This window comes from Hyperoodon ampullatus (assembly GCF_949752795.1).
Source record: "Hyperoodon ampullatus genome assembly, chromosome: 5".
Lineage (NCBI taxonomy): Eukaryota > Metazoa > Chordata > Mammalia > Artiodactyla > Ziphiidae > Hyperoodon > Hyperoodon ampullatus.
The window spans coordinates 58,601,921-58,625,003 of NC_136918.1; the positions used below are offsets into that span (position 1 = coordinate 58,601,921).

Sequence of the window (23,083 nt, forward strand, 5' to 3'; positions counted from 1 at the left end):
TTTTTTGGATTTCCTTCCCATTTAGGTCACCACAGAGCACTGAGTAGCGTTCCCTGTGCTATACAGGAGGTCCTCATTAGTTAGCTCTTTTATACATAGTAGTGTATATATGTCAATCCCAATTTCCCAATCAAAGACCCTTTTCTTAAATACCGTCCTGAAGGAGGGGGAAAGCACAGGAGGGCATAATAAGTACCCCCTTACCCCACAACCTCTAAGAGAAAACATCCTGCTCATCAGACAAAAGTATGTGATAAACAACCATGCAAATTGTGAAATATGTTAGAAGCCTTTGTTTTTAAAAATTAACCATTTTAATTTAGGTAGAAATAACTACCCACATTCAACAATCCAGGCGACCTTTTCCCTAACAGTTGGGTTGCACTACACACTGTGCTGCTTTTTAAATATTTCCACCTTGACAAGGTTCCAGGTCCAGCCCAGGCCCAGCCCCCATCGTGCTTGAGCGCAGTTCTGTCCTCACTTTAACTTAACCTTCCTCCTTTCTTCCCAAGGGACATGCATGTGTATTTTCATTTTCTGACCCAGTTATGTAGGTGATATGGAATGAGAATTTCAAATATAAGATTCTCTTTAAACCTCTTACACGCTCTTCCAACCCTCCAAATAAAAAGATCCAGTGTTTGAGGATGCACTGCTGTGTCTTCTTGCTGTGTGATACAAGCTTGAGAAAAAGACATGTGTCCTTGGTACTCTTTCATTAACAGAAGTTTTAGAAACACATGTGCACCGTGCCGTTTATAGGTGCTCTTTCAGCCATCTCCTCACCATCCAAGTGAAGTGGACCTTGGGGACCTATTAATGCTATCTTCCAAGTTGGAAACTTTTTTTTTAATAAATACAAACGGGCCAAAGAATGGATAAGTAATAGAGTTTGAAATTTCTGGCTACCAGAAGCATTCCATTCTGTAGAACACAGTGTTCACATCACACATATAAGGCTGATGCTTTTATTTTGTTTTAATAGTGATGGTGGTGGGGTGCTGAGCCCAGCGGGGTTAGGGAGCGTGCCCAAGTTCATACAGCTAGTACTTGAGAAAGAATGATGCTTTCAACCCTACCCTAGTTACTTAACGAGTATATATACCATGGATAAGGCTGCAGACCATAAATAACCTTCATTTCCAAATAAATAAAGAAAAGGGAATTGAGGAGAAGGAGAATTAATGAAACAATAAGTGCAAATCACTCAGCCCAGTGCCTGGCACACGGTAACTTAGTAAATGTTAGCAAGCATTGTTGCCCCAGTGTCAACTCTTTGAGGACTTTCTTTCAGGAAGAATATTAATGATGCATTATTTCTTGCTTGTGAGATGTGAAGTTATTGACTTATCACTGCTGGGCTTGGCATGTTGAGCCCTGTTTCTGTTTATTAATGTGATGAGGTAACTTGTGGTGAGGGAGTGTCCCCGCTGTGTGGTGGCAGTAATTATCAGTGTTGCTGTGAGGCTGCAGGAACCGATTGCTAGCAAAGGCTGGTTTCTTTCTTTCTTTTTCTTTAAAAAAAAATCCCATTACATAATTTAACAATCATTTTGTTCCGTAGTGAGATGAAAAGAACTTAGCAGCCTTCAGCTGGAGCTGAATGGAGAAGCAAATTATAGAAACTACTGACATTAGTGCCTGGCTAGAGCAGGATTGTTTCCTACTGAATATTTGAAAGTATTTTGTCCAATCTAATTTTGAAAGACTGGAGTCACTGGGCTTCCACTGCTTTCCTTGGGAACTATGATTATGTGGCTAATAGAGCTCAATGGTGGGACATTTTCTTCAGCTGATACAGGAGCAATGGATGCACTTGCAGGAGGTCTGGTCGCTGTGTTTTTCAAGATAGGATTTGGAGAAGGGGCACAAACATGTTTTGCTCACTTGAGAAAATGTTCTTTTCTTTCTACCCAAAGTTGTTTCTTTGGTCCATCCTGCTGCTGTTAAACCACAATTTACATAACTGAGATTTTCTTTAACTTTGTATTTATATATCGAGAATCCCCAAAATACACAAAAGTAGACAGAACAGTATAATGTGCCCAAAACTAGCCCCAACAGTCATCAAACCAGTAGTCAATCCTGCCCCATCTACACAGCCATCTACTTCCTCCCTTCTATTATTTTGAAACAAATCTCATCATCTTTAAAAAAAAAAATTCTGGTAAAATACACATAGCTTAAAATTTACCATTTTAATAATTTTAAAGTGTATAATTCAGTGGGATTAAGTATACAATGTTGTGCAAACATCACCTCTGTCTAGTTCTAGAACTTTTTCATCACCCCAAAAGGAAACTCTGTACCCATTAAGCTGGAACTCCCATTCTTCCGTCCACCTAGTGCCTGGAAACCACTAATCTGCTTTCTGTCTCTGTGTATTTGCCTATTCTGGATATTTCATATAAATGGATTCATACAATATTTAGCATTTTTCCTCTGGCTTATTTCAGTTAGCATAATGTTTTCAAGATTCATCCAATGTTGTATCATGCATCAGTACTTCGTTCCTTTTCACAGCTGATAATACTCTATTGTATGGCTATACCACATTTTATTTATTCATCTGATAATAGACAGTTTGGTTAATTCCACCTTTTGTCTATTGTGAACAGTGCTGCTTTGAACATTCATATGCAAGTTTTTGTCTGGACACCTGTTTTCAATTTTGGGGGGTATATACCTAGAAGTGGAATTGCTAGGTCATGTGGTATTTCTATGTTTTAACTTATTGAGGAACCATCAAACAGTTTGTCTCCGTTTACATTCCCTCCAGCAATATAGGAGGGTTCCAATTTCTCCACATTTTGCCAGCATATTATTTTCTGCTTTTCTTTTTTCTTTTAATTATAGTCATCCTAGAAGGTGTGGAGTGATATCTCATTCTGCTTTTGACTCACGTTTTCCTAACGACTATTGATGTGGAACATTGTTAGCTATTTGTATATATTCTTCGGAGAAATGTCTATTCAAGTGTTTTGCCTGTTTTTAAATTGTGTTGTTTATATTTTTGTTGTTGAGTTGTAAGTGTTCTTTATACAATCTGGATACTAGACCCTTATTAGACATGTGATTTGCACATACTTTTCCCATTCTATGGGTTGTCATTTCACTCTCTTGATAGTATCCTTCAATGCACAAAATTTTTAATGTTGATGAAATCCAATTTATCTCTTTCTTTTGTTGTTTGTGCTTTTGCTGTCTTAGTTAAGAAACCATTGCCAAGTCCAAGGTCATGAAAATTTACCCCATGTTCTCTCCTAAGAGTTTTACAGTTGTAGCTCTTATAGTTAGGTCTTTGATCCATTTTGAGATATTTTTTGTATGTGGCATGAGGTAAGGGTTCAACACCATTCTTTCACATGTGGATATCCAGTTGACCCAGCACTATTTGTAGAAGAAACTATCATCATATCGTTTTATCCATAGTACTCCAGTATGTTTGTCTAAAATATAGGACTATTTTTTCACATATCCACAGTACTATTATCACACTTAAAAAATGTCAACCACATTTCCTTAGTGTCAGCAAATATCTAGACTGTAGACTGTCTCAAAAATTTTAGCAGCATTTAAAAAAAAATCAGTATCCAGATAAGTTGCATCCATTGCAATTTGTTGATATATCTTTTTAAATGTTTTAAAATCTAAAGATTTCCCCTCCATCTCTCTTTATCTTTCTTGATATATATTTGTTGAAGCAAATGGGCCATTTACCCTGTGGAGTTTTTTATTCTAGGTTTTGTTGATTATATCCCCATGATGTAACATGTTCCTCAGTCCTCTGAATTTCCTGTAAATTGGTAACTGGAAGTAGAGGCTTGATCAGATTTAGTTTTGGGTTTTTGTTTTGTTTAGTTTTTTTGTTTTTGGCAAGACTACTCCTGAGGTGATGTTGTGTTATTCTAATCAAGAAGCAAATCATAACTGGTTATTTCTTTTTTTTTTTAATGTTAGCAGCCACTGATCATCAGTGCCTAAATCCACTAGTTTATTAGAGGTTGTGAAATAATGATATTCTAATTCTATTATGTCTTCTTCACTTTTTAAATGGAATATTTGTTTTTTGTGAAGAGAAGTTTTACCTCTTTTATTATTTAATCACTGTGGTAAAACTTGTATAAGAAAGGCAGTGTAAATTCTTCATTCTTTCCCTTTATCTACCAGTCTCAATATAAGAAGTTGGTTCTTCGTTTTCTTCAAACAGTGCCAATTATATTCTTTTTAAGAGGTGTCTTTATTAATGCATTTAGTTCAGCATATTTAATGTGTTTCAAGATATTGCAGTTTTTATTCTTACTGATGCTCAAATTATCCCATCTTTGGCCAGTGAGACCTCTTAAAGTTGATTCCTCAGTCCTCTCTAACATGATATTGTAGTCTTTGATAGCTTCCTGGCTCTCATATATGGTAATTTTACAACTCTTACTGGGTTGGAACGAGGTCTATTGTGACATTTTCAAATTTCCTTACAAAAGCTCCTGATCAGTCTCCAGCGGTACTCTGGAGAAGATTGGAGGGTTTCATTACCCTTTGTAAAATCATAAGAAGATAAATCAGAACAGACATTAGAAACTCATTCAGGAAACTCATTTCATGAGTTTTTATTGTTTCAGTCAGACATGCAGGAAAAAAAGGGAACATTATTTCTGCCCAAAGATTTTACAGCCTGATGGGGTATCTTTTAGGACCTGGTGACATGGTGCTGAGGTTAGGAATGTACGTTTGGACAAAGCCAAAACCATCAATGTGATTTCATTATGGCCCCATTTTAGTTCTGTTTCTAGTGTCAAATCAGAGATTGATTGCTAGTCATTCTAAATTATTGTCACAAAAAGATGACTTTTGTGGCAGACTTTTTGAAGAAGAGGGAGAATGTATGGAAATGGATGTGTTTCTCTAAACCTAGAAAATGAATGTAAAAGCAAATGGATAGCTTTTCCTCTTCTAGTCTCTACTCCTCCATTAACTAAGGGAGATGTTCATTTTCTGCCTATTTTATAAAGTTGCTGAGTACTGTAATGAGTTTATATTTATAGAGAACTTGGAGCTTTTGAGATGAAAAGTGCTAAATTAGGGCTTATTGTTTATTGAATTTATTTGATATGTCCAGCCTCCTGGGAACATTTGCTGAAGTTAATTAAAAGCAGATAGTCCTCACTCTGACAGCTTACAGTGCCACTTACAAGCCAATAACATAAACAGTATGCACTTGAATTGTTCTGACTTGGGATTGCCTAGACAACCACAACTCTTTCAGACAGGGGAATGATGCTACTTTTATAGGAAAGATGAGTTTGACCATTGGATAAAAACACAGGGATATTCTCAACTACATCTGTACCACCTAATTGCCCTCATTTAAAACAAATACTTAGAATATGAAGATTTTCCTAGTTTTCCAGCTATAATTTTCAGGTTGGAAAATTAAAAATAATCTTTCCTTTCTTTCATTTTGGGAAAAAATTAAGATAAAAATTTATGTTTTATATATCATTTTATGGTCACTTTTTCTTTGCAGGAAAGGCATTCCAAAGCATCCAGGTGGGACACCTTATGCTTTCTTAACTCATTGGAAGCCGTGAAGTGTAATGATAACAATGGCATGTTTGCTTCCTTTGCCAGTTGGTGATGGAGTTTTGTGGTGCTGGCTCTGTCACTGACCTGATCAAGAACACGAAAGGTAACACGTTGAAGGAAGAGTGGATTGCATACATCTGCAGGGAGATCTTACGAGTAAGTGACAACACGGGATACCTTGGGAGGTGTTGAACTTTGCACTGACCTTCCACTAATTTGTAAACGTGTTGGAAACCTCCTTAGAGCTTTATTCTGACAGTGTTGGTGGCAGTGGTAGTGTGTTGTGGTCTGCTGTAATGGAAGTGAGAGCCATTCTGAATAGGCGTGTGCACTCTCATTTGGAGGGTTAATTGGGTGATCTCTCTTAACCTGGGATTCATTTCCTATGGGGTTTCCAATTGGAGATCTGATTTTAGATCACAGAGATAGTGTCCCCCTTAGGAAATGGATTATTTAGGGATATTTTGATCACTCATTTGAGTTTTCCATTTGTGAAAGTTTATAACTAATTTAAGGCTCGTGTGACTTTAGCCATTTTAGTACATACAACCTAGTTTGATTGATTTTACCTTAAAAAAAAATTCTTTGAGACAATATCTAAAACCAGTCAAGACAGTGGACAAGAATGTGCCCATTTGCCCAGTTTTGCCCACAAATCCCACAATCAGACAATCTAGACAATAGTGTCACATATTTTCTGAGTTCACTTCAGGGAGAAAGGAGGTAATTGGTCATATTTTAGTTTGTTCAGATTAGTTTAATTATCTCTTGCTACTAATAAGGAGGCTATTATATGTCCACTGAGCATTCTTACTAGATCTGCTTGGCAGCTATTTATTTATTTATTTATTTACTCTGCCTTCTTAGTATAAGGGAACAAAAGGTAAAACAGTTTGCATGATGTGTCCAAGATATGCCTTTGAGAGACAGATTATGTGCTGGGGAAGAAAGGGAAGGAGGGAGGGAGGGAGGAAGGCATTAAAAAATTATGTTTATCCCTTTAATTCAACCCACATTAGGAAAAAAACCAAATAGAAAATGAAATTTTAAAATGATAACACTTGTGTTAGCATAAAAATTCAAATACTTAAAAATAAATGTACAGAAACATGTGAGTGATTTCTACACTGGAAACTACAAAATATTACAGACAAATTAAAGAAGACATTAACAAATAGAGGTGTATATACTATTTCATGAATTAGAACGCTCAATATTATAATGATGTTATTGCTCCCTAATCTGATCCTTGGTATCATTAAACTGCCTATCAAAATCCTTCTAGGTACATTTGTCGATCTTGACAAGCTGATTTTTAAAACATTGTATGGAAATACAAAAGGCCAAGAATAGCCAAGGCAATTTTGAGGAACAAAGCTGAAGTATTTATGCTGCCAGTTACCAGGACTTATTATAAAGCTGCTAAGTAATTTAAACAGAGTGGTATTGTCACAAGAATAGACAATGGCCAATGAAACAGAATGGAGAGTCCATGAACAGACCCACTCATACGGACACCTGATTTGTGACAAAAGCAAGAGCTGCAACACGTAGGGAAAGGGCCTTTTAATCAGTAAATAGTGCTTGATCAATTGAATATCCATATAAAAACATGAAGCTTATACCTGCTTTGTATCATATTTAAAAATTAATTCCAGGTGGATTATGGTTATAAGTACAAAAGATATAAAAAATAAAGCTCTTAAGAGAAAATATAGGATAATACCTCCGTGGTTTGGAGTAGGCAAAAAATATTTCTCAGAGCACAAAACAAAATTTGAGGGAAAAACAATGAGGTATGCTTGCTGAACTCCTTCAAGTCTGACATGTATCTCCAAGTATTGATGTGCCATTGTGTAAAGTTAATTTGGATTTCTGTTGTAGAGTTTTACTCATTCAGGAAAGCATGACAGATTATTTAGTCATCCAGACCACCCCATGGGTGCCAGGAATCTACTGAGTCTCCAGGGCTGGTTCTGCCCACTCTGGCTTTCTGCACTCCTGGGTAACCCTACTGGGGATCAGTCATGTGATCTCCAGGGTTCTAAAAGCAGCAAGGATGTTTCACCCCATGAGTATCTCTCAATAGCTGGTTTTAAAACGTGTGAAAACATGGTTTTCTTCCTTCTTCCAATATGTTCTCCCAAATGATAATACTGGTATTTGAGATATAGTGACTCATTGGAAGGGACATTTGATCACCCAAAGGTCCCTAGCTGCAAGAAGTTTCAGAGAAGACCCTCCATGCATTTTATGATCTCATTAAATACAACCTTTGGCTCACTTCCGTGCTGTGGTATCTGCTTCCAACCACTTTGATGGTAAAAGAAGGAAATGGATCTTCAGTCCCTCTTTTAAGGATTCATGGAGTGGTAATATACTGTGAAAACTATACATTTTAATCTATTTGATGCCTACCTCAAGCCAAATCGACTAGATAAAAAAGGTGATTTTATAAGACCCAAACTAGTGCCTCAAACTGTCCTGTCTTATGGTTTATGTTTACTGATATTCCTAAACACAAACATGGATCTTTTGGGGCATTCATATTCTCATGCTGAATTTTCTCAACAAAAGGGGATTCAGATATCTAGTTTTTTTTTTTTCTTTTTGTTTCAACTTCATCTTTCATACCATGGTTTTGTTATTGTGGAGAAAAAATTAAAACTACAGAAAATCATAAAGAAAAAACAACAACACTTGGGTATCCAATACCTTGAATTAACAAGTGTTAGCATAACATGATTTACTTCAGTACTCCATTTTTAGATTCTTTTAGGTTACAGTTTATCTGAGAAACATGAGACCACCTTAGAACAAGTCTGTAGGTTTTCGAACCCACACCACAAAAAACCCCCCAAAATCAGAGTAATTCATGGAGAAATGGAACACAATCAGGTTGAGATGTCACTGAATAATTATTTCACATAATGAGCACAAAGTCACAAATATAAAGCACTAAAAATGGCAGTGATGAACATTAACAAAGGAAATAGAAGTTGGCTGTTTTCCTTTTTTAATGTAAGACATTGGCTAAAGCCAATGGGAAATTTCTTGGCTGGTCTGAGTAATATTTTATTGTGCTTAATTCGAATTGTATAATAACTTTTAAATTCAAAAATTGCACAAAAAAGTGGAGGGTAACTTTTAACTTTTAAATTCAAAAACTGCACAAAAAAGTGGAGGCTTCAGTTAAATCAGATTTCTGTACAGACTCTGTAGATATTACTGTTACCAACTGGCAAATACACGTGGTCCTTCACGGTACTGTTAGCTGAAACATGTGCATGTTGAAACCGTGTCATGGCCTGTGTGGTCTCTTGTTACCCGAGATAAAAGCTGATGTGCAAGCGTTTCATTTAACACCATACCTGGCATTGCAATGACCACCTGTATATTTCAGTTTATATTGATCATTGCCTGAAGTTTAGAATAAACATTGTGCTCCATTTAGAATTATGACCACATGAAAGATATAAATAAAATAATGAAAGTATCTCTGGGTGAGTTTAAATTTTTTTGATCATTAACATCCAAAATAATTTTTTACATCTGGATTTATATTCCTATTAACGCTTCTCAACTCTCCTTCATTCCAGGGGCTGAGTCACCTGCACCAGCATAAAGTGATTCATCGAGATATTAAAGGGCAAAATGTCTTGCTGACTGAAAATGCAGAAGTTAAACTAGGTAAGAACAGAATCCAGTGAGCCTAGGAATTGCAGAAAATGATAGGATTGTTTCAGCTGTTTTTTTTTTTTTAAATAATGAATGTAAAGTTGTCGCTGTGGATTGGGAGGTCATTGTACCTAGAACAGAAAGGAAAATGTTTCTTTGGCTATTTAAAAAAAAAACATTTTCTAGGGCTTCCCTGGTGGCGCAGTGGTTGAGGGTCCGCCTGCCGATGCAGGGGACACGGGTTTGTGCCCCGGTCCGGGAAGATCCCACATGCCATGGAGCGGCTGGGCCCGTGAGCCATGGCCGCTGAGCCTGCGCGTCCGGAGCCTGTGCTCCACGGCAGGAGAGGCCGTGACAGTGAGAGGCCCGCGTACCGCAAAAAAAAAAAAAAACAAACACGTTTTCTAAAAGCACTTTGAGGAGTGAATTGGTATACAATATGGTAAGCAGATCCATGTGCTTAATCGGTGTGTAGAAACAACTGAGTTTGTTTTTTTAAGCAAAGACCCTTTAGATTAGAAGTGACTGACCTTGGAATGGTTTCCCCTATCTTACAGTTTGTTTATATTGTTGCTGCTATAACAGACAAAGATGAAATTTTTTTAATTAAAAATATCCACAGTTAGACATTCATTATTTAGAAAAATGAATTCCTGCTATATTCCCATATGTTTTAAGTTATATTTACATCGATTTCATTATTATCTAGGGCATCTGTAGAAAATGGATGCTCAATATTCTACTTCACGTGCATACTAATTATCCCACTTCCATCTGCAGAGTTATCAGTGAGGGAACCCTTTTCTCTGGTCTATTAGAGCCCTTCCCACAATAAGTCTGGGATTATCCAGATAAGGTAGAGAATCCCCACATGCATTTGACTACTTGATGTATATGAGTAAGAGCATAGATTGACAAATACTCTATAGAATATACAATTTGTTTCCTACAAAAGAATCACTGTCCATATGATAGTTCATTTTCAAAGAGATTTAAATGTCTCCTATGGTTATATCGCAAACACTTGCTCTTGCCTTTTTTGTTAAAATATACAATTTCTGTTTTTTTCTTAGTTAGAATTTGGGGCCAAAATTTCATCTCATGAATATTCCCTTTTAAAACAAAAGCATACATTAGGTAGGGAAAGCAGTTATATATGTACTGACTACATAAGCTATCCTCAGAATATTCACTCATCACTAATTAACAGTTACTTGTTGAGAGAATATTATATGCCATGTCCTGTACAAAATGCTTTTAGGTAGATTATTTCACTTAAACATCAGAATAACACCATGTGAATCTCATCATCCTCATTTCATGGATTCGGAAAATGAAGCTCAAAGAGGCCGATCTAGTAGCCCTAGGTTGCATCACTAATAAGTGTCAGAAATGAGATGCAAATTTAGGCAGTCTGACTCCAGAAACTTAGCTGTTAACTACTTTCTTTGCATCCTCTAAATACTATCCTTTATGGCCCAAGCTTGACTTTTATTTAACACCTCTTTTTGGCCCCCAGTGTAGCCCTGATGTAACCATATATAACCCCCTGTGCTTTTCTCATTGGTACGCTTTATCCATTTATACATGAAGTTTAAAAGTATACATTCACTAGAGATTATCATACTAACTGAAGTAAGTCAGACAGAGAAGGACAAATATCATATGATATCCCTTATATGTGGAATCTAAAAACATGATACAAATGAACTTATTTGCAAAACAGAAACAGACTCACAGACATAGAAAAAAACTTATGGTTATCAAAGGGGAAAGGTTGGGGGGAGGGATAAATTAGGAGGTTGGGATTAACATATACACACTACTACATATAAAATAGATAATCAGCAAGGACCTAGTGTATAGCACAAGGAACTCTAGTCAGTACTCTGTAATAACCTATATGGGAAAAGAATCTGAAAAAGAATAAATATATGTATATGTATAACTGAATCACTTTGCTGTACACCTGAAACTAACACAACACTGTAAATCAACTATACTCCAATATAAAATAAAAAATTTTTTTAAATATAAACATTCACAATAGTGAAAAGGAAGAAGCAACCTGAGTGTCCAACAGATGAATGGATAAACAAATTGTGGCACCTACATACAATAGACTATTATTCGGTCTTCAAAAATTCAGAAGGAAATCCTGATGCGTGCTGCAACATGCATTAACCTTGAGGATATTATGTTAGGTGAAATAATCTAGTCTTCAAAAGACTAATACTGTATGATTCCACTTATATGATGTATCTGTAGTAGTCAGATCCATAGAGACATGAAGTAGAATGGTGCTTTCCTGGGCCTGGAGGCCCGGTGGGGTGGGGAGGGGAGGAGAAAGAGAAGTTAATGTTTAATGGCTACAGAGTTTCAGTTGAGGAAGATGAAAAAGTTCTGGAGTTGGATGGTGGTTATAGTTGCACAACAATGTGAATGTACTTAATACCACAAAACTGTCCACTAGAAAGTTCTTAAAATAATAAATTTTATGTTATGTATGTTTTACCACAGTAAAAAAAATACACTTTCATTTTATCACTGTGTAAGACCTTAGATGATAGACTTTATTCATTTGTCTTCCCTTAACTAGTGGACTTTGGAGTCAGTGCCCAGCTCGATCGAACAGTGGGCAGGAGGAATACCTTCATCGGGACGCCCTACTGGATGGCTCCAGAAGTTATTGCCTGTGACGAAAACCCAGATGCCACATATGATTTCAAGGTATGACTTCTTACTTCTTCATTACGTTTCAAAGCGTGCCTAACATCTCACCCTAAGACTGGTAGAGAATTCTCTCACGGCTTTGGGCTTGTGATTTATATAATCCAACGGGAAAACTAAAAAACATTACTTGAGTTTAAAATTAGAAGACATCCAAGTGAGAATCTTTGTAATGAACTCATCCATCATATCTGATTGCCTATTGGTAAAAAATGTTTAAACCATTTTCTATATTCTTTTGAACTTCTCTTGCTTCTTATTAGAAAACAGATTTCTATTTTGGTTGTAGTTTAGATTTTTGGCAAAGTATTTATATTCTGAGAGCTTTTCATGTTAAAAGAAACCAAGATATGAGTTTGTTTTGGGGGCTCATCTTTTTCTGATTAAAAATAATCATATTTACTCATTTCTACATTGCTCAAAGTTTAATTATTAGAGTTTCTTTTCAATGAGAGAGAACCAAATGGGATGTTGGTAGCTACTTTATGGTGTTTCTGTAGCCTGTTGCAGTGTTTCATAGAAATCTGGTTTGTGGCTTGATACTTTGTACCATAAACTAGAAATTTGCTAATAAATTCAAAGCAGTGTTTAAGTAGAGAGGTGGAAGTTGTCCCCTTCTCCAAGAAGCCCTCCTCTTTTCCATTCTGTTAGGCAATAATCAAACATAATTTGTGTTTACTATCCCATCGATAGCTGCAATGTCAGGTGACATTGTTGTTGTGAATTACAGCTGAAAGTTGGAGGTAAATGGGATGTAGGAACTGTGGGTGTTCAGATTATCCAGTAGACAGAGAGACACCCTGTGGTCTCTGTGTAGATCACAGGACAACCTTGGGGAAAACCTGATAGTCATTTCATAGGTGAATGGACCTTTTTTTCAATTATTTGAGGTAACATTGGTTTATAACATAAGTTTCATGTATACAACATTATAATTCAACTTCTGTATACCCTACAGCGTGTTCACCACCAGAAGTCTTGTTTCCCTCCATCACCACACAACTGATCCCTTTTCCCCATTTTGTGCCCCCTTTCCGCTATGGTAACCACCAATCTGTTCTCTGTAACTATGTGTTCGTTTTTTTTTTGTTTGTTCATTTCTTTTTTTCTTAAATTTTTTTTATTGAAATATAGTTGATTTACAATGCTGTGCCCATCTCTACTGTACAGCAAAGAGACTCAGTTATACATACATACATATTCTTTTTTATATTCTTTTCCATTATGGTTTATCACAGGTTATGGCATATAGTTCCCTGTGCTATACAGTAGGACCTTGTTGTTTATCCATTCTAAATGTAATAGTTTGCATCTACCACCCCCAAACTCCCAGTCCATCCCTCTCCCTCCCCTCTCCCCCCACCTTGGCAACCACAAGTCTGTTCTCTATATCTAGGAGTCTGTTTCTGTTTTGTAGATAGGTGCATTTGTGCCTTATTTTAGGTTCCACATATAAGTGATATCATATGATATTTGTCTTTCTCTTTCTGACTTCACTTAGTATGATAATCTCATGTTGCATCCATGTTGCTGCAAATGGCCTTATTTTGTTCTTTTTTATGACTGAGTAGTATTCCATTGCATATATGTACCATGTCTTTATCCGTTCATCTGTTGATGGACATTTAGGTTGTTTCCGTGTCTTGGCTATTGTGAACAGTGCTGCTGTCAACATAGGGGTACATGTATCTTTTTGGTTTTTAACATCTTTATTGGAGTATAATTGTTTTACAATGGTGTGTTAGTTTCTGCTGTATAACAAAGTGAACCAGAAGCTGGGATGAAGTGAGAGAGTGGCATGGACATATATACACTACCAAATATAAAATAGATGGCTAGTGGGAAGCAGCCACATAGCACAGAGAGATCAGCTTGGTGCTTTGTGTCCACCTAGAGGGGTGGGAGGGAGACGCAAGAGGGAGGAGATATGGGGATATAAGTTTATGTCCATTTATTTCTTATATTCCACATATGGGTGAAATCATACAGTATTTGTCTTTCTCCATTTGACTTATTTCACTTACCATAATAGCCTCAAGGTCCATCCATGTTGTCACAAATGGCAAGAGTTCATCTTTTTATGGCTGAGTAGTATTGCATTGTGTGTGTGTGTGTGTGTGTGTGTGTGTGTGTATATATATATCACATCTTCTTTATCCATTTATCCATTGATGGGCACTTAGGTTATTTCCATACCTTGGCTATTGTAAATATTACTGCAGTGCATATATCTTTTCAAATTAGTGTTTTCATATTCTTTGGATAGATACCCAGAAGTGGAATAGCTGGATCATGTGGTAGTTCTAGCCTTAATTTTTTAAGGATCTCCCTACTGTTTTCCATAGTTACTGCACCAGTTTACATTCTCACCAACAGTGTACAAGGGTTCCCTTTTCTCCTCATACTCTCCAACTCTTTGTTATTTCTTGTTTTTGTTTTTTATAATAGCTGTTCTAACAAGTGTGAGGTGATATCTCATTGTGGTTTTGATTTGCAATTCCCTAATAATTAGTGATGTTGAACATCTTTTCATGTGTCCGTTGGTCATCTGTATGTCTTCCTTGGAAAAAATATCTATCGTCTCCTCTGCCCATTTGTTCAATTAGATTGTTTGGGGTTTTTTTGTTGTTGAGTTGTATGAGTTTTTAATATTTTGGATATTAACCTTTCGTAGGATATATGACTTACAAATATCTTCTTCTATTCAGTAGGTTGCCTTTTTGATTTGTTGATGGTTTCCTTTGCTGTGCAGAAGCTTTTTAGTGTGATGTGGTCCCACTTGTTTATTTTTGCTTTTGTTGCCCTTGCCTGAGGAGACATATTCAAAAAGATATTGCTAAGGCTGATGTCAAAGAGTGTACCACCTATGTTTTCTTCTAGGAGTTTTATGGTTTCAGGTCTTATATTCAAATCTTTAATCCATTTTAAGTTAATTTTTCCGTACCATGTAAGATGGCAGTCTAGTTTCATTCTTTTGCATGTGGCTGTCCAGTTTTCCCACTACATTCATTGATAAAACTTTCCTTTATCCACTGTATGTTCTTGGCTCCTTTGTCTTAATTAGTTGTCTGTATGTGTGGAGGGCTCTCCATTCTGTTCCATTGATCTGTGTGTCTGTTTTTATGCCAGTACTCTGCAGTTTTGATCACTATAGCTTTGTAGTATAATTTAAGATCAGGGAATATGATAACCCCAGCTTTGTTATTTTTTCCTCAGGATTGCTTTGGCTTTTCAGGATCTTTTGTGGTTCCATACAAATTTTAGAATTTTTTATTCTGTTTCTGTAAAAAATGTCATTGGGATTTTGACAAGGATTATATTGAATCTGTAGATTACTTTAGGTATATGGACATTTTAACAATGTTAATACCTCCAATCCATGAGCACAGAATAGTTTTCTATTTCTTTGTGTCTTCTTCAATTTCTTCAAACAATGTCTTATGGTTTTCAGTAACAGTTTCACCTCCTTGGTTAAATTTATTCCTAGATATTTTATTCTTTTTGTTGCAATTGTAAATGAGATTTTCTTAATTTCTCTTTCTGCTAGTTTGTTAGTGTATAAAAACGCAATAGATTTTTGTATATTTATTTTGCAACTTCACTGTATTTGTTTATTATTTCTAACAGTTCCTTTAGTAGTGTCTTTAGGATTTTCTATGTGTAAAATCAATAGAAAACCAATGTCATCGGCACATAGTGACAGTTTTACTTCTTCCTTTCCAATTTGGATGCATTTTATTTCTTTTTCTTGCCTATCTGCTCTGGCTAGGACTTCCAATACTACGCTGACTAAGAGTGTAAGAGTGGTGAGTGGGCATCCTTGTCTTGTTCCTGATTTTAGAGGGCTAGCTTTCAGGTCTTGACCACTGAGTATATTAGCTGTGGGTTTGTCATAGATGGCCTTTGTTATGTTGAGGTACGTTCCTTCTATATCCATTTTATTGAGAGTTTTTTTTTTTTTAACCCAAATGGATGTTGAATCTTGTCAAATGTTTTTCCTGCATCTATTGAGATGATCATATGATTTTTATCCTTCAGTTTGTTAATATGGTGTATCACATTGATTCCAGATGTTGAACCTTCCTTGCATCCCTGGAATAAATCCCACTTGATCCTTTTAATGTGTTGTTGTTTTGGTTTGTTAATACTTTGTTGAGGATTCTTGCATCTATGTTCATCAGAGATATTAGCCTGTAGTTTTCTTTTTTTGTCTGGTTTTGGTATCAGGGTAATGTTGCCCTCGTCAAATGAATTAGGAAGTGTTCTAGCCTCTTCAGTTTTTTGGAAGAGTTTGAGAAGTTTAGGTATGACATCTTCTTTGAATGCTTCATCAGTGAAGCCTCTTGGTCCTGAACTTTTGTTTAGGGAGATGTTTTTGATTACTGTTTCAGTCTCCTTACTAGTGATTGGTCTACTCAGATTTTTTATTTCTTCATGATTCAGTCTTGGAAGGGTGTATGCTTCTAAGAATTTATCTATTTCTTCTAGACTATCCAATTTGTTGGCGTATAGCTGTACATAGTAGTCTCATGATTCTTTGTATTTCTATGGTATCTGTTGTAAGAGAAATGAACTTCTCTTTCATTTCTGATTTTATTTATTTGAGCCTTCTCTCTTATTTTCTTCGTGAATCTAGCTAAAGGTTTGTCAATTTTATCTTTTCAAGAACATAGGCGCATGGACTTTTCTTTCTTTCCTTTTTTTTTAACGTTTTTATTGGAGTATAATTGCTTTACAATCGTGTGTTAGTTTTTGCTTTATAACGAAGTGCATCGGTTATACATATACATATATCCCCATATCTCCTCCCTCTTGCGTCTCCCTCCCACCCTCCCTATCCCACCCCTCTAGGTGGTCACAGAGCACCAAGCTGATCTCCCTGTGCTATGCGGCTGCTTCCCACTAGCTATCTATTTTACATTTGGTAGTATATATAAGTCCATGCCGCTTTCTCACTTCATCCCAGCTTACCCTCCCCCCTCCCTGTGTCCTCAGGTCCATTCTCTAGTAGGTCTGCGTCTTTATTTCCATCTTGCCCCTAGGTTCTTCAGGACCTTTTTTTTTTCCTTAAGTTTCCATATATATGTGTTAGCATACGGTATTTGTTTTCTTCTTTCTGACTTACTTCTCTCTGTAGGTGCATGGACTTTTCACCAAAGTACTTTAATGATCACCTTGAAACACCCTCATCTTACAGCTGTGGAAACTGAGGTCCGAGACCTTCGCTAGTGCACACCCCGTTAGTGATCTTGTCAGAGACTTGATCCCACATCTCCCACTCTCTGTTTAGAGCTCTTTCCAATATATTACCCTGCCTCGCTCGGATGCAATCCTATATAAGTATCCAGTTTACCAACAAAACAGCCTCTGAAGAGTATATTTAAAGAATTCCTCTATTAAAGAACATTTTTAGTTCTCCACATGTGGGGTTATTATGGAAATCAGGTCACAAAGATGCAGACATTGCAATGTCTTTGGGACCCAGTGTCTCAGGGCATTGACAAAATTATTTGCTTCTTTGGAGAAATGCAAGCTTGAAGGTCTGAAAACAAAATAATCTCCTGTAAATTTCCTCCTTCTTTCAGAGTTAGTCACTGTAATAACCTGACACCAATCTGTCTGGAAACAGCTGCCAAGTTAAAAATTAATCTCCTGCCAAAATAAATGTCATTTATTTAAACTGCTAATGATAAGCACATTTAAATAATTTGATTTGAAAATCCCTTCAGAGGAGCCACTACAAAATATATGTCACAGACCAGATACGTGTATCATAATTGGCTATAAGCAATTCTTCAAACTATAGTTATACCTAACAAGTGCTAACTAGTCTACATCTGGGCCACAGATATTTTAGACTGCTTTATAACATACCATGGAGAATCAGAGTGTTTCAAACTTTCAACCTTAGCTTAGCCTTTTAAGTATTTTGGCTGGCTGTAGTATATATGGGACTTTTGTTCTATGGCATAACATTGATCCCTGTGGGACATCCCTGGCAGTCCAGTGGTTAAGACTCTGCACTTCAAATGCAGGGGGCATGGATTCAATCCCTGGTTGGGGAACTAAGATCACACATGCCACGTGGCACGGCCAAAAAATATATATATATATATATATATATATATATATATATATATATATATATATATATATCCCTGTGATGTAGTTGTTTTCAGTAGAGTAACTAGAAGAAGACTTCCTCTGGTGAAGCCAAAACTTGGAATTAAACTGGTGTCTTAAACCTCTTTGTTCAGATTAGGACTAAGAAATACAGTTTGGGGTCAGTGAAAAAATTTTTGAGCTTAATGCATAACCCTAGGTGTGGACAAAGCCTGATGTATGAATAACCACAGGGGACATCATGCTGCACAGGGTGATTTCAGAGGTGCTGGAAGTCCTTGTGACTATGAAAGTATCCTGAGACATTAATAAGTTGAAGATTAATTTCTGTGCCTTTTATTAAAAAATAAAGAATCCTGATGAGACAACAGATTCAACTCTATCAGCCATTTTCAACCTTAGTACAAATTAGTTTTTTAGGATTGTCATAAATGTAGGTTGTACAAGAGGAAGAAGAAATCGTGGCAAAAATATGAGCTTCACTGATCACTTGTCCTGGGAGCATGACAAAAGGGTAGTTTAGGAAGACCAAGCAGAAGGGAAGATTTGGGGGTTCTTTGAAGGTTCATTTTAACTACTTTGTAGTTTTACTGTGGATCAGAGAAGAAGCTATACTTTAATCTTTCTACTTCTTCTTTGGCATCAGATCCTATACTTTTTTCTGTTCACTATTCTTAGGAATGTAGCCTGTCACCAGGAGACAGCTTGACAATATACTGACTTTCAAAACCCTTTATTCATTCACTCAGCGTGTATTTATTGAATAACCACTATGCAAAAGGAATTAGCCAAGCTCTATCTGTATGTGCAGTTTTCATCTAGAAAGTCCATTTGCGACCCCCGTCAAAGTTAAATGGTTTGTTACTGTGTGTTTGGTTGTCCATTTGAGCCAGAGTGTATCCCAGCCTCAAACTGATGTCAGCATTTTGGGCTCTCATGTGCTGTAGATACTTTCAGCCTAGAGGGCATGTTTAGAATAAAAGATGACTTGAAGGCCACTGGGCTTTGTTAGGTTTTCTATCACAAAAGCCCTTTCTTTAAAATAAAGACAAAATGCAAAAGAGTATAGTTTGGTTTTATTACAAATATTTGATTATTTCTTAATTATTTATTACTTTATTTGTCTACAATGTCTTTAGAAACTGCTATAATTTTTTTTTTAAACTGGAGAAATTCAATAAAATAAGAGCCTCTGTGGAAAGTAGTCTGAAGAGTTCATGCTTTTTTTTGCAATCTGGTTTTGTCTGATAATCTACTGGGCACAGTAAGTAACTGACTGAAAATAACCCCTATCCTAAGGAGGAGTGCCAGAATCTCATTTGCCTGGTGTGTTCACTTTCCCCTAGAGGCCCTTCCTTTCTTGTTTTCAGAAAATCTGTCAAAACACTTCAAGCAAAAGGAAAGGTTTCATTCTCCTGATAAGTATGTGGGGCAATAATGAAAGCTTTCTCATTTAATAATAAGCATTCAAAAGACTTGAAATTAATAAAACTGTTCAAAATTCCTAGGCTGTTTAAATTGTTATTTTTTTTAACTTGAATTTCATTTCAGTTGGATGGGATTTGCCAAGTATTTTATAGTCCTATGTATTTATTGCTTTAACAGAACCACTCACTAAAGAAAGTTCTCTGTGGCCAAAAGCCCATTCATAGGGAATTGGCTGAATAAAGACTGGCACATCTGTCCACTGGAATATTACGCAGCCATTTGAACAATGAGGTAGTGTATATGTTGAAGTTGGGCAGATCCCAAGATACAGTGTTAGGTACACAAAGCAACTTACAGTATAGTACACATAATAGACTCTTATTCTCCCCTACCCCATGGATAAATGACATGTGGATGGAGAACTTAAACTTTTTATTTTATGTATCTTTCTGTCCTGTTCTAATTTTTTACACCATAAATGGTCATGCTTTCATAGTGGTTTAGTCAAGTAAAGGAAGTACAGTGAAATGGCATATCCCCTCAACCCCACCACCCATCCTCTGGCCTGATCTGTGCTAATGTCATTTGTTATTCACCTAAACTCTGTTTATGAGACTGTGCACACGGGTGCTGTGGACCATTTAAAGTCATAGGTGTCTCCTGCAGGGTTTGGGTCAGTATTGTGCTCTGGCTGTAGAGGAAGTACTCATTCTCCTGTGTTATGGGTAATTGGCTTTATTCAGGCAGAATGAAAAGAACCCCTGTAGGTAAGAGGCTCGACTGGAGATAAAGGGAGCAACCTGACTAGTCAGGGGAGCACCACCAAGATGTATGCAGGGTGTCACGTAAGAGGATGATATTCACATCGCAGAATGGGGTTTACCTCTCAAATGAGACCTGGCCTCTGTCTACTGAAATTTCAACAAAGGTCTCATGCCCATGCGGTAAGAAGGAAGGATGATACACACACCGTTATTATTACGAGCGGAAACAAACTTCTATTAAACGTATTTCTCATGCTCCATGTTCACACCCACCTACACAGCATTCCTTAGTCAGACATATCACCACCCCCTCTGGGCTCCAGGCTGATCCCCAGGTGAAGAGAATAAGCTATTCTTCCAGCATTTTCCCTCTGGTCAGATAACAAATGTAGTTGAACAAGGGACTCTATGGGAAATGGGATTATGAATAACTAACTGTGCTTGATTATCCTCAGTCACCCTGAACTCACCACCCTGGTTCTGTTTATGTATAATGTAGTATATAAGTATATGGCATAGGGAATATGTCAGCGTTCTGAAGTTGGACGGAACTGGTTTAAAATGTAGACTTCATCTCCTTGCACTCTATTCCTTCAGGGAAGTTATTTAACCTTTCTGAGTCTCTGTGGGAATAATGATTGTATATTACAACGTTATATTAGAGTAAAGTGAGCTAACATATGTAAAGGAATTAATTCAATGCCTATTTGGTAAGTACTCAATATACGATAGTTAATATTTGTGTTTATGTGTCATGTGAAGGTACTGCCATTTGGAGCCATTTTGACCTAAAAGAAACCCCAGCAATATCATAGGATTTGAACTGCCTGTTTGCATTATACACCTCTAATTGTCTGCTTACATTGAGCCAGAATCTGTTTCTCTATAAATTCTATCTCTAGATTAAGGTGCTGCCCTTAGGGACCCATACAATCAATTCAATTTCCTTTTTCCAGCTGGAACATTTCCAAAAACTGAATAAAGAATAAATTACATGACAAAAGGCTAATTTCTGGTCTTGGTAAAATGGCTGATTTCTTGGTCTTGGTAAGTTAAAACTTGGTAGAATCCACTGCACCAGTTATGCCTGGTATGAAGCTATTGTCTGTCAACTCTAGACCACCTTGCTACCCTCTGCTGTGGGATGATGGGGCCAGGATTCAGCTAACCCCATTTCTGCCTGTCCCTCTGAGTAGACTGCAAGGCTGGAGAAGGAAGGACACGCCCTTTCCTGTTTGCTTCCCCTAAGCTTCCTGTTTGCTCCTGCATCATCCCAGCAACTTCTTTGAGTACCAGGGCTCCTTGTCAGCTTACCTGACTCAAGTTTGCTGGTTGAACTGCCAGTCAGTGATAACTGGACCTCAGACTTTGTTAAATACCCACTATAGACACTGCGTTATGTTACGAACTTTGCAGATATTATCTTACTGAATTCTCGATCAACCCTGCAAGATGGGTGTTCTCTTTGGGCTACAGGTGAGGAGATGGGTTCAGAGGAGTCGAGGGGCTCGCCCCAGCTCTGCTGGCTGCACAGCATGTGTTCTTTCTGCCTCTTGGCGCACGCTGGGGCTCTGCTCCTCGGCCCCCTTGCCTCTCCTTCCTTGTGTGGCTGAGCACAAGGAAGTGTTCTTTTCTTCAAAAAGTGAAGTGTTCTTTTCTTCACTTGTTGAGCAGCCTAGCCCCAAGAGGAATGCTCTATCATTACGTTCAAGCTGCCTTCGTGCCAGCTGGCCCCTCACCAGCCAGAAGTTGTGTGCTTGCCTCTGCCTTCTCGGAGGCACTAGAATTTGTCTCTGTTCTGTTTGTAATGCACACAGGACTGGGCTATTAATCATGCCACAGGCCAGGCTGCACAGCACCTCTAGAATAATGAATTACCCAGCTCCTGCCAAAATGAGTCCCACCACGGCCACGAAGGAAACTTATCTCTCCCCGACTCTCTCCTCATCTTGTTCCTCCCACTTCCCTCTCTCGTCTCCTGTGATCTGTCTTGACAGTTGTAATTGGAACATTTTCTCCCATATTTAAGTTCTGAAGTGTCTCTGGGACTTTCTAATGTATCCAAAGGCTTAAACAAGGCCCGTCAAGGACGTTTATTGCTTTCTAGCATGGGCAGTTAAGCGTAGCTTACAAGCAGCTCTGGGTATATAGGGCCAGGAATATAAATGTTCCTTTTGGAAAACAAGAGAATCCCAGGGGGAAAAAATGATCTTAATGATGATATCAAATGAAGGCTTAAAGAAGAAGTAATTTCTGGCTTGGTCACGTGACAAAGGATGCACAGGAGTTGGGATGCTGTGACCTTTGGTTTGAAGGGGTTGTTTGGGAGGTTTGGGGAAAGCAGCCTAAGAGAGGATCTGACATGCTGTGTACTGAATAAAGGAAACATCTCTCTTCACTAACCCTTCCCTCTTCCTATGGGATAAATCCAGGATCACCTAACAACTGGGACCTCTCTTTTTCCTTACTGTCGAAATACACTTTCTCAAATTACTGCTCTATGCATATTATCACTAAGAAATGCTTTTAGCCATACTTATGTTTCTTATGTCACTGGAATTCTGGAGGCAGGCAGTCCAGGGTTGGTGTGGTGGCTCACTGATGTCTTCAAAACCCAGGCTCCTACCTTTCTGCCCTGTCATCATTAATTTGTTGACTTATTGCCTCATGGTTACAAGATGGTTGCTGTAGCTCCAGGTAGCATGTTTTTATTCAAGGCAATAAGAAGTAGGGAAGAGTTGTCAAGACACCAGCTATATTTGTCACTTATTTCA

At 37.4% G+C, this 23,083-nt stretch overlaps 1 protein-coding gene across 8 annotated transcripts in view; it reads left to right on the forward strand.

Annotated features, from left to right (window-relative positions):
- Positions 1–23,083, forward strand: part of TNIK (TRAF2 and NCK interacting kinase) — a gene marked incomplete at both ends in the record, with an annotated part of 410,421 nt that overhangs the window by 271,606 nt on the left and 115,732 nt on the right. For all 8 annotated transcript variants that reach the window (XM_079704808.1, XM_079704809.1, XM_079704812.1 and 5 more), the window contains 3 exons: positions 5,632–5,742; positions 9,186–9,276; positions 11,864–11,994. In XM_079704808.1, the coding sequence (XP_079560934.1) occupies positions 5,632–5,742; positions 9,186–9,276; positions 11,864–11,994 (333 nt within the window). The remainder of the gene's footprint in view (positions 1–5,631; positions 5,743–9,185; positions 9,277–11,863; positions 11,995–23,083) is intronic.